We start from the raw sequence: 13,253 nt of genomic DNA, 5'->3' as shown, positions 1-13,253 counted from the left end.
AGAATTTGCTGCTAAATCTCTGCATAAAAGAGCAGTTGATCATGAAATTGATGACATTAATCTCTTATCATTAGTTAAAGCTGCATTTGAGTTCCCTTCTCATTGGAGGGTTCAAATGCCAAATGCAAAAGCATTCATCGATGATTACAAGAAGAGACCAGACATGAATCCAATTGTGCTAGAGATAGCCATGTTGGACTTAAGAATTGTTCAAGCACAATTTCTAGGAGAACTCAAAGAGACCTCTAGGTGAAATTAAATAGTATATTATTAATTTATTTTATTGATTGATGAAATTCTTGTTTCAGCGGAAGCATTCAAGAGTAAGAGTGACCCCATGTATGAAGACACGACGCCCCTCGGAGTTCAAAATGAATCCAACAATGATTAAGGTTCGACTCAACACCATCCCAAGCTTGTTGCCGCTCAACCTGCACATAAGGAAAACATATGCAGGGCTGAGTACTATAAGATACTCGGTGGACTCATACCGAAAAGAATTTATCAAAAATATTTATATTTATCATGCCATTGTTACGTAACCATCGGGGGATTAGCTTTTGAAAGGCCCGAGGCACCAAAATATTCCATTGATCAAAAATCGCGGCTGCGCAGCCATTTTCTCATAGACGTTTACCATATCTGCTCTACATGACATAGAATGTGGCCAAAAACCAAGTCACTAGACCGGCCAACCCATATGCTGACAAACGGTCTACCATAGGTGTACACTAATCCAAGTAGGGTTTGCGGCCCTACAAGGACCCGAATTCGATTTAAATAATAAATGGCAAAGCCATTTCAGATAGGCACGTTAAAACAAAAATACGGCATGATAAACAATTTGAATTTCATTCCCATCGATAAAATAGTTAGGACATTGTCCTTATTTAAAAAGAGAGCCCACCTCGAGTGCTTAATCCGAAATATATTATTTCCCTTGCGATCACGATTCACTTGCAAGATATCACCTTTGAATTTAAAATAACACATAGATCAACAAGGAATCAAAATAAAATAAGATGCATGCATCCTAAGATTTCAATTATTTTTTCGATCAAGATTACTAGAAGCTTATGTACTTCGATTAATTTCGGCCACCCAAAGAATTAAACACATCAGTCCAACTCAAAAATAAGACAACACATCCTCACTTATTTGGCCAAAAACAAAAACTCATTAACTCCATTTTCCAAAACACACGTATGGTCTCCCTTTTTATTTTAAAACAAACACCAAAATTATCAATATCCAATTAAATACTCAATATCCAAGGAACTTAAAAGAATTTAAAAAGGACACAATTTACTCCTACTTCAACATACAAAAATGAGGAAAGTCTTTGGGCTTAATTAATTAATTTGGGGCTCAAATCCTTGTATTTTATTTTAATTGTGTAGCCCACAATTTATACTTCACTAGATTGGATTTGTTTTGTTTATTTAATTTATCGAATCCAACCCGGAATTGAGTCCAACAAATATTCCTCGAGGAAAGGATTTAATTCAATTCACATTGAGATTTCACCTTCACAAATTTCGAGCTCATATAACAAGTTATCGATTATGCGAAAACAATTAAGTTCACCCCACATCAATTATTCAAAACATCACGTAGTAAATTAATTCACTCAGTCAACGTACAGTCAAAACCCTAAATCCAATTAGGTCACAAAAATATCAAATAATCATTCACTTGTCATTTAATCCACGGACTTCAAGGCATTAAATGCAAAAACAAATTTTGGGTTCGAAAATTAGGGTTCAAAAAGTGGGGCGTTACACGGTGGTTAACAAACAACTCAGAAGCTTGCTGTTCGAACCCTATGAATAAAAGATCAAACACTGTACTGCAGATGCATGCAAAGGCACTATCTTGAGACCTAATCTGAAGAAGAAGATGATCATGAAGCAAGAAAATATATGATATATTTTAATTATAATAACAATAATCTTGTTGTGTTGTGAGTTCATAACTGTATTCTGTTTGTACTATATCATGGTCAATGGATATAAACGTTATATACACTATTGTTAAGTATGTTTTCGGTTTTGGTAATCATACTATACTTGAACTTGTTTATAAGTTGGTTAAGATTGCAAAGAAGGTTTACTAGTGGAATTGTACATTCGCCTTGAAAATTCCATTGTCGGGCATGCAGATTTGGTGATATCTCGAGCGCAAATCCAATTTTGTGCAAAAAAACGGGCCGATCCCAACCCAACCCAATAGATCAAAGAAGTTAATCTAAACTTGTTGTGTTTGGAGTTTTTCATGATAAGGAAAGATCTTCAAGAGATACTAGCTTTATTTGCAAAATTATGTCTATTTGAGTCATAGTTAGGTTTTTTTATCTTTATTTTCTCGGATTTTCTTTGTTAGTTCTTTCACGAGTCGTAATAGGAGAATTGAACCGCATATAGTTATAGAATTTTTATAAATAGATTCGTAATGCATAAATATGCCTAATGTTTGGTATAAATGGACCAGCCCAACACTCTCCCACCACCTATCATAAAGAATAAGTATTATTTCAATCAAGAAATGGATAAATAATCAATATATTTTGTCATTCCAAATGGTTTAAAAATGGGATATTAAATCACGTTATTTCAATTTTTCTCACTTGTCTCACCTATGCAATTCAAGTAAAATCATTGTAATGTGCAGCCGAAATTGCCCCAAGCCATGTGGCTATTTTTGGCGAACGGCCAAAATTGAAAAATGAGACTAGATTTTATGGACAGACAAAGTAATAGTAGATAAATATTTTCATACTCCGTATATAAATTTAGGTGCATGATACATTGCTCCCATGCTTTTGTCTGTTTGAATCGGAATAAATATGTATTCAAACTTTCTCTTTAAAATCCAATTGTATGTTCCTGCGCAAATAAAATCAGTACATCTTCTGATCTTCAGAACCAATTGGTAAAGGGAAAGCAGCTACAACAATGCTTTCCAGAGTGAACCTATAAATCTCCTACTCTATTCATAGAACTCAACTCAACCTTAAATCTACAACAAGCGATAAATTAAAATCCATATATAATCTCTGAAACTCGCTTTTTATTAATTAATAGGGGCGGAATTTCCTCGCAGCTCGCTTTTTATTAATTAATTTAATCATCAATGAAATACTGATAGGCAACTAGGGTTTCAAAAATATGATGCATATAAAAAAGATGACAACAAGATAGAATTCAATTTTAAAATTCCTTTTAAAAAAATACTAAATTTTAGAAGTCATTTTTTATAAAAGAATTGCCAACATAAACTAGTCTTATATGAATATTGTTGCACTGTTGGTTTGTATTTTTTTTGTATTTATTCAATTTTTAGTTATTATTTGTTATATATCCAGATGTTTGATTATTATTTTATTAGTATTGAATTATTTAAAATCATAAATAAATTCGGATTAAAATGAAACATCAGTTCTGGTTCCGAACCAGAACCGACCGGTTCTTAATCGGCCGGTTCCAAACCATAACCGATCGATTCCGGTCCCGATTCCGGTTCTAGGATTTTTGAAAATTTGAAATCGGTTAACCGGTCAACCGGTCTAGTTAAAACCGGAACAGGCCGAATAAGGAGGCTTGATTTTGAGCTTGATTTGAAATAATTAGTACTCAATAAAAAAATTAATTACTTTTTTTTTTAAATATGTAGATATATAATTTGAAATTTGAATATTTTCTTAAATTTTATTTTAAGTTAATTAATATTTTCAATATGAATTATGTAAATATTTTACAATACATTTGTTAATATTCTAGTACAGTAGTAATAAGATGTCGCTAGTACCAACGCCATATTGACAAACACTGTTTGCCCCCTTGTCTAGGGAACTATGTCCTCTTGTCTAGGGAATTAGTACATACGCCATATTACAAAAACTCATCGGAGTACTATAATGAGTTACGTTGTTGTCACACTATTTAAATTTAATTTCCACTTGAACTTAATTTTTGGGTCTATTCTGTTCGGGTTGCAAATTATATGCTGGCTAATCGATTTTATAATCAGATTACAAATACTCTATTCTACTCAAACCTTAAAGATTTGGGTTTGTGGCTAGCCCAACCAAATAATGGGATTGCTATTAGATTGATGAAACTTAGTCATATTTATAAGATGTAGAATATTTAGTTATGATAGTTTTGACTTGAGTATATACTTAAATAACATGATTAATTACAAATAAAATAAAATATAAACATATTTCAAGAAATTTTAAAATATACGTATATAAGGTAAAATATTTGTATTAGCAAATTTGAATATTCTTATTTATTTATTTATTATATTGATAAAAATCTAGCAAATATAAAAAGTATAAAATTGAAGGTTATTTTTATTTATTTATATTATAAAAGTCATCAATGAAGTGTCGATTTAGGTGTCAAATAGACGAAACAATAGACAATAGTTACACTATCGAGCCAGCCCATCGTGTTCCAGATTAGCCTTACTCCGTATTTTCAAATTTGTACTATGAACTAAAACACCTTTATAATGAACTACATGTTTTGTTTTCTAATTATGCATTTAAAATTCATTATACATTGATCATCACTCAAGATGTGATCAATTGCTGACTATAAATGGATGCAGTTGAAGCCTTTATCGAGCAGTGGCGTGCAGAGAAAAAATTCTTAGCAGGGACTTCATTATATATATGAAAAAATAATACTATTAACTATGATCCATTTAAGATGATTCATTTATTTTGGAACGCTCACTTAAAGTAACACATTATTTTTTATTCGAAACATTTCATCATCTATATTTTTTTCTTTCTTCATTAAAATCTCAAAAATACTAATATAAAATCTCATGTCTAAAAAAAACTTTTGCTTTAAGTAGGACAAAGGAAGTATATCATACAAAAAATCACAAATATGAAAACTATAAAAATACATTAAACTAGTGCAACGCATACCAAATCAAGAGATTAGCGCACTTGATGTTATATTTATATATATTTTCACTAAAGCGAGGAATATTGAATTCTACGTATTCTCGCGTATTGAATTATACTCCCTCCGTTCCAGAAAGATTGTCTCAGTTCATTTTTTACACTCGTTTTACAAAAATAATAATAAATAGGTAAAGTTGAAAGAGAGTAAAATAAGAGAAAGAATAATGTAGGTAAGACTATTCTTTACATTATTCTCTCTTTTACTTTACTTTCTCTCTACTTTAACTATTTATTATTATTTTTGCAAAATGAGTGCAAAAAATAAACTGGGACAATCTTTCTGGGACGGAGGGAGTACTTTTTAAAGAGAGTAAATATTATTTGTATCAACTTCAAAATATTTAACTTGAACAACTTAAATTCTAATCCAGCATAAAAAAATTTAACCCCAACATTTTTAAAGGCAAGAAAAACAATCATAAATTTAATTAGTACTATTTTTTTAGTAAAAATCACATAACTTTATAAGGATTTATACTGTTACAAACCAAATGCATAGTTTTTTTATATTATTTTATTCTAAAATTTTCATAATAAAGTAAATATAAAGAAGAAAAAGCTGAACTTATAAATTAAAATTGCCCGTGATAAATTTTACTGATACGTGGGAATAAGTTCAAGCCACTAAATTTACCTTTTTTGGGCGACCCCAATTGCTTTCTTCTATATAATCAATTAATATTATTTTTTATATCACATTATGGATTTTTAGTGAATTAACTACTTATAAAATTAATACTGTATTTTTTTAAAAAAGTGAGATTATATTGGTAAAGTCAATAGACGTACAGGCACAACATTCAGTAAAGCAACTGTTCTATTGTACTTATTAAATTAGTAGTATGATATAATAATTATAGAGTAAATGTCAAAATTGGTCCTCAATATATAACCATTTTATTTTTTGATCTTAAACTTTATCTTTTGTATTTTTTGGTCTTGCACATATGGAAATAGGCTTAGTGAGTTTTATGAAATAGGCGCAATTCAATCTCTCTCTGTGTCTCCATTTTCTTCTTCAAAAATCAATTTTGGGGGTTGAGTTTAGTCAGATCTTATACGTTTAGGTACTACTCCACATAATTATAGAATTTTTTTTTTCAATATGAGTACAATTTATACGTGATTTTGGTTCTCTATATTCGATTCAGTTCCTGATTTTATTCAGAGCTTACATGATGCTCTTGTATCTCTGCTTTCATATTGGAATTCAGAGTTGCAAGTTCTGATCTGTTTTAGCAGTTTGATTCATAGTTGGAGTTCTGTGTATGAAACATCAAAATGAAATTGTTAGGGAGATATAAAACAGAGAAACAAAAACTGGATATCTGAAAGTCGTGTTTATCACTTTCAGATCAAATCAATTTCGGGGTTCAGCCAAAATGTTTGATCGGATAAAATTCAGAGTATTAGAAGATCATATGTTTGTATTTTCGATTATTTTGAACCAGAAAATGATCAGTAGAAGAAGAAGATGAAACAGTGCAATGAAGCATTGCACCTGTTGGGAGATGAAACCGAAAATAACCGAATTTCAAAGGTTTCCAAAATTGCAATTTAGTCCTTCGACTTTCGGAAATTATATTTTCGGATGAATTTCCGATACAGTAACTTTGTCCGATACAGCTCGACCCCAGCCAGGGGCTCTGCCCCTTGGACCCCGCTACCCGGGGGCGCTGCCCCCGGACCCCCGTTCATCTATCTAGGAGCTTCGCTCCTAATATTATAACGAATTCAAATAAGCGTGCACTCCGCACCTCCATACTTAAATGATGTATCATTATAACAATAACCGATCATTCAAGTTAATCCAATTACACTAAAATATCTAACAGAAATTATTTTGGTCCAAATTCTGACTGCTATGCTATGCACATTTGATTTCAAAGGTTATAATGATACTAAGAAATTACTATCATGTAGCTTGGGCAGTTAATTAAGAGTAGTAAATTTTGGTGTTAATGTAAATATCCATTTAATTTTAAATGGATATTTGTTAAAATAATTAGGATATTAATTAGTGAATTAGAAATTAGAATTAAGAGTTTAGTTTGGTCAAAATCGGGCTGACCGTAAGTTTTTTACGGAATTATTGACAGAGACCAAAATGATCAAATTTCCATATGCGCAGGATCAAAAAATCCAAAAGATAAAGTTTAGGGCCATATGTTCTGTTCAGTACCAATTTTGACCTTTACTCATAATTCTATATTAATTGTCAGCTTCTTCTTTCATGTATTTCGGACGTTGAGCGGCATTTCTCATTATTTTCTTCTGTAAAATTTTCATCTCTTGATTCACTTCAGGTCTTCAGCCCCTTTCTACCATTAATTTTTTGTTGATTTAGTCTTTTAAGGGCACTATCTTGGCTGAAGCTTGCTTTAGAAATTTTGAAAAAAATTTGAAGTAGAAAGAAGAAAGAAATTTTTTCTGGCATGTGCTTAAGCCCTCCCCTGCCCTTTACTGTGTCCATCAAGTCCTTACTGTAGGTTCGAGCCCACATCCGTGCTCTTGAGCAACAGCACGGATGTGGATGCTCTTAGCCCCTTGTTCCTCTAACTTATGTCCACCTACTAAAGGAACTTAGAATGCTTATACTTTTAGCAATTAATCCTAATTTGTTAGTGTTTTGAAAGTGATGTCACGTGAATTTAACATGCCCGCGCAGGGGCAAAAATAGTAACATCAGTGGCGGAGCCACGGTGGGGCCAGGGGGGCCCCAGCCATTTGAACATTTAGTATATATTATATATGTATGCGACATTTATCACATCAGTAGTTAGCGCAGCTGATGTGAATACGGGCCATTCATCCGCGAGATTTTATCATTCATTCATTCACTTAACTGATATCTTACCCGTTCTTATATGTTTTTTTCCAGATTTTCTGGTATTAGTAGATAATAATTACTCCCTGATTTTTATCATATCCATTTAGACTATTTATTGATTTTCTCACATTACTATTTTTATTGGTTTTCTCTCTAGTAATTTTGCATAAACGATTTCAATTTGTATTCATAAAGAATGATATTTATAATTTAAGAATAAAAATATTTCAATACACATAAATATATAATATCAATTATAGTATAATATTAGTAAAATTAATATCAATGCAATGTCCTAAAAAATATATTCATATTTTTCTTATTATCTATTTCTCACGCACAACTTTTTCTATAGCTTATGTTCGAGTTGTTCCGAACACTGAACATACTAAATAAATTTTAATACTTCCTCCATTCACGAAAAAAGTCTCATTTTGCTATTTTGTAATGTCCACAAAACATAGTTCCATTTATAAAAATAGAAAATTTTCCTCTTATACTTTACCTCTTTTTCTTTTTATCTCTCTTACTTTATCCACATTTTTATACATTCTCTCTCTTATGTTACCACTTTATCATTAAAACTTGTGTCGTCTATAAATGAGACTATTTTTTGTGGACGGAGGGATAGTTGTTTGGGTCCTCATCGTTAAGAGTCTGGCTCTGCCACTGAGTAACATGCACCTTCTAAGTAGAGAAGTAAGAGAACTATTTATATATACAACCAAACCCAAACATAATTATATTATTAATAATCGCATGAATTTTCTATGCCGGCGTTCAAAATATACAATTAATATATCTAACATACACTTAAGTGTAAGTTGAAATTAAGCATGATATTTTTAATAGTGTTTGAATAGTATGAAATTAATAATGGGGTGAAGTTGAAATTGAGCACAAATTAGATAGTGTTTGTGAATATGGCGTATTCAGAAGTGACCACACAATAACTAGTTCCCTAAATAAGAGGGCACAAATAGTACTAACATACAACTTGAGAGTTGAGACATAAATATACATGCAACATTACACGAAATAAATCAAATTAACAAAGTTAAGAAGAAATCAATTATATTGAGCACAAGATGTCAAGTATTATTGTGCAATTTGCGATTCCTAGGGACACTAGTTTTATTTCTAAGGTATCTTCAAAACGACGTTGTTTCACTGCTGCAACCTCAGCCACTTCCCGAGACGGTCAGCATGCCCGTTGCTCATTGCAAGTGGGTAATGAGATCGAAACTGAACGACGAACTGGAGGCTACCAGCCTACTCTTTGGGATTACGACTCTATTCAATCGTTCGAATTTGAGTATAAGGTAACTAAATATACGATGGATTCTCATGATTTCGAATTCTATAGCATCTTATATTACATTACAAATGCCTGTAGGAAGAGAAGCAACTTGAAAAGGCGGCGACTCTGATTGAGAAGGTGAAGAGATTGTTGCTGCAGGGACAACGTTTGGAGCTGATCGATGATCTAAGAAGGCTCGGTATATCTTGTCATTTTAGAAACGAAATCGATCAAATATTAAACACCAAATATTTGGAGAAGAATGAGTTAGATGAAAGGGATTTGTACTCAACATCTCTTAGATTCAGACTCCTCAGACAATATGGCTTCACCATCTCTCAAGGTCTCTATACCTAATTAGTAATTCTAGTAGTACTTAATAAATATTTATATAATTGATGGTGAAACTAATCAAATGAAAAATGAATGCAGATGTGTTTGATTGTTTCAAGAATGACAAGGCTACTGATTTCGATACCAAAGGATTGCTACAACTCTACGAAGCTTCGTTTCTAGCAACACATGGCGAAGAAACGCTAGAAATTGCTAGAGAATTTGCTGCTAAATCTCTCCATCAAAGAGTAGTTGATCATGAAATTGATGATATTCATCTCTTATCATCAGTTGAAGCTGCATTTGAGTTCCCTTCTCATTGGAGGGTTCAAATGCCATATGCGAAAGGCTTCATCGATGCTTACAAGAAGAGACAAGACATGAATCCAGTTGTGCTAGAGCTAGCCAAATTGGACATAAACATTGTTCAAGCACAATTTTTAGAAGAACTCAAAGAGACCTCTAGGTGAAAGAATATGCTGATAATTAATTCATTTTCTTGATTGAAACACTAATACTTATTGTCATGATAGGTGGTGGGAGAGGACTGGGCTTGCTCAAGAGCTTCCCTTTATAAGAGATAGAATAGTGGAATGCTACTATTGGGCGAATGGAATGGTCGAACGTCGCGAACATGGATTCGAGAGGATAATGCTTGCCAAAATAAATGCTCTTATTACAGCTATAGATGATATCTATGATGTTTATGGCACTCTTGAAGAGCTCCAACTATTCACAGATGCTATTAGAAGGTTAGTACTATAATAATTATACAATTTTAATAATTATAGTATATGTTAATTTTGTGTAAATTTTGGTCAGATGGGATATTGAATCAATTGACAAACTTCCTCCTTACATGAAAGTATGTTATCTTACACTTGTTATATACATTATTGTTAAATATGTTTCGGTTTTGATAATCATATTCGACACCCGAAAGGCACATTATGCTCAAACTTGAGAGGCAAAGTTGTATGTGTATGTAGTGCGCGTGTGCATGTAGTGTTTGTATTGTCAATATCACGAACTTTGACTGAAGTCCGAAATTTTAGACGAACTTAAAACTTGGTTGTAAATAAATAAAATAAGGAAGATCTTCACCATGTCGTTTTCTCTATTTCCCTCAAAGTTGGTTGCTAAGTAAGCACTTTCAATATCATATTCTACTTCAATCTCTCTTCATCTTTAACAACAAGAAATAACTCTTTCAATGACCCCTTTCTATGAGCCTGACCAAATGTTTATAACGACAAATGATTATCTCATATTCAGTGCAATAATGATCTTAAAAACACAGGCAAATAACAGAGCTTCTTTAGTGTAAATTAATTACACGTATTTCAAATTACAAACATCTATTTTAGGTGCATGATACAGTGCTCCTAATATTTCAAATGAGACTAGTTTTTATGAACGGACGGATGGAGTAATAGATGAACATTTCCATATGGAGTAGTATAATTTTAGTTGCATGATACATTGCTCCCATGCTTTTGTCTGTTTGAATCGGAATAAATATGTTTTAAAATTTAAAGTGTATGTTCCTGCGCAGATAAAATCAGTATATCTTCAGAGCCAATTGGTAAAGGGAAAGCAGCTACAGCAATGCTTTCCAGAGTGAACCTATAAATCTCTAACTCCATTCAGCGAACTAACTCAACCTTGAATCTACAATGACGAGCGAAAAATTAAAATCCAAGCATAATCTCTGAAACTCGAGGGGTAAGCAGTTAATAGGGGCGGAATTTCCTCGCATCTCGCATCTGTTGTATCCGCTTTTTATCCTGCTCGAATTTACTTTGCAGCAACATGATCTCTGCATTCAAACCAGACACATTTCAGTACGAGAAAGTGAGTAGCGCATCACATAATTTTCAGAGCCTAACAAACCAATTATGTCCACCTACGTGTTCGGTGGATGATAGGCGAAGTACTTCAGGCTTCGTGTTCAATCTCGGGTCAGGAGCTGTAACATGGAGCTCAAAGAAGCAAGGAGTAACAGCGCTTTCGACTGCAGAGGCAGAGTATGTGGCTGCCACTTCTTCAGCTTGTCAAGGACTGTGGTTGAGAAGAGTATTGGCTGATTTCGAGCAGGAGCAGAAGCAGGCTACTGGAATTTTCTGTGATAATCGATCAACTGTTGCGATTGCAAAGAATCAAGTTATGCACGGGAGAACGAAGCACATCGATATTAAGTTTCACTTCATAAGAGATTTGATTAATGAAGGGGTCATCTCTTTGAAGTTTTGCAGCAGCCTTGAGAACTTGGCTGATATTTTCACCAAATCGTTGTCTTCGGAGAAGCACGTCAAGTTCAGAAATATGCTCGGAGTGTGCAATTATGAATCAAGGGGGAGTGTTGAATGAAGATTGTTGACTCATAATTGACAGCTCAAGCTTATCGTGACTTAGTCTTTGTTAGCTTTCAGCATTCCTATTTCTTAGCTAGTATTGTTTAGATAGTGTTCCTGATTGTTAGCTATTTTTAGTTAAGATATTTTGAACGTTGTGTTTTTAGAGGGCTTATAAATAGCACCTCGCGTTAATGGAATAAATAAGTCCTTTTGAGTCATTCTTCTAATACACAAAGGCTGCGTTTATTTCTTTCTTCTTGCTGTACTCTGCTTTCTATTTCCAACAATATTTACATGAATTGAAATATTCGGATCAGAATTTTCCCTTGAAGAAATTTGGGAAAGCACTGATTTCCGGTGATCAAAACCAATGACCCTAATAACAAAAGATGTTGAGTTAAACCAGTGCCAACTTCATGTCCAGAACTCCCAGTTAGACGTTAAAAGACATTCAGTAACATGTGCAACTATATATGACTCACGTGGATGATGTTCGCAAAGGAAAACCTTTCGGACCCAAAAAGTCTAAAAAGTAGCACGTCTTCATTCCTTCTATGCACAAGTCATCAACGCTAAATAAGCATTACAACGAAAGAAGACTATAACGGAAGATATATACAGTGGCAAGGTTACACAAATGTTAGTACGCCTGTGGCAACTCATCACCAAAAAAGAGTGGATCAGGTCCTGAGTCACACCTACTTGTATCTCTGATACAACATTCTGGTGAAATGCAAGTATATCCACTAAACTTCAAGCATGTAAAAGCAGAATGCAGTATAAACATCAAAAATAAATTCCCCACAACACCACCATACATTCTCTGATTGTGATTATCACCAACTATAGGTGATGCACACACGAGATTTAGTACTACTATATTACCTAAATTGATCGAAAATAGGAAGTAGGAATTTCTGATTTCATTTCCGTCTAAATCGAAAAACGTGAAACATAAGCTCAATCACAATTATCATCTCACTTCAACACACATGTGCTGAGTAACAACAACAATGCATACTGCTTAAATGCTGTTTCCACATCATGATTGAATACTAAATGCCATTTCCAACTGTACACCGCCAGATAATACCATAAATTCATGACGAAGACAAGCGCACTTCAAGCAGATTAAAAGCAGAATGCAATATATCCTAGAGTCCTAATAACACAACAATACTTGGAGTAGTTTTTATTCTAATTTTCATCTTTTTTCTTATAGATGAAAACACCATATATCACAAATGAAAACTCATCCCAAGAGATGATGAGTATATTAGAGGAAATTATAGCTCATTAAATTTATAAACCCCACACAAATTGCTTTATACAACCAATTTGAAAATCACCAACTAAGTTCTTGAAGGTTTCAATTTACAAGCATCAACCAATGACTTTAGCTAGGGTTGTGAATCCATCATGCCACCTTATAGTTCTTCCACCAGTCTG

At 33.1% G+C, this 13,253-nt stretch overlaps 1 protein-coding gene across 1 annotated transcript; it reads left to right on the top strand.

Moving 5' to 3' along the window:
• Window positions 1–8,876: 8,876 nt before the first annotated feature.
• On the top strand, window positions 8,877–11,817 carry LOC125198412 (cineole synthase 1, chloroplastic-like). The gene is made up of 7 exons (XM_048096760.1): window positions 8,877–9,136; window positions 9,211–9,457; window positions 9,547–9,913; window positions 9,981–10,199; window positions 10,270–10,330; window positions 11,003–11,067; window positions 11,256–11,817. The coding sequence occupies exons 1-7, from the start codon at window positions 8,903–8,905 to the stop codon at window positions 11,815–11,817; spliced, it is 1,755 nt and encodes a 584-aa protein (XP_047952717.1). The 5' UTR covers window positions 8,877–8,902.
• The last annotated feature ends 1,436 nt before the right edge of the window (window positions 11,818–13,253 follow it).

Source organism: Salvia hispanica, unplaced genomic scaffold, assembly GCF_023119035.1.
Source record: "Salvia hispanica cultivar TCC Black 2014 unplaced genomic scaffold, UniMelb_Shisp_WGS_1.0 HiC_scaffold_1432, whole genome shotgun sequence".
Classification (NCBI taxonomy): Eukaryota; Viridiplantae; Streptophyta; class Magnoliopsida; order Lamiales; family Lamiaceae; genus Salvia; species Salvia hispanica.
Note: the sequence above shows the minus strand (reverse complement) of the source record. Positions and strands in the feature narration are given on the sequence as shown.

Bases quoted from the DNA above. Each gene is read 5' to 3' on its own strand.
- LOC125198412 (XM_048096760.1), top strand. From the start codon at position 8,903: ATGTCAAGTATTATTGTGCAATTTGCGATTCCTAGGGACACTAGTTTT. The intron at 9,458-9,546 runs GTCTCTATACCT...AAATGAATGCAG, and splicing joins TGGCTTCACCATCTCTCAAG to ATGTGTTTGATTGTTTCAAG. The intron at 10,331-11,002 runs GTTATATACATT...GTTCCTGCGCAG, and splicing joins AAGTATGTTATCTTACACTT to ATAAAATCAGTATATCTTCA.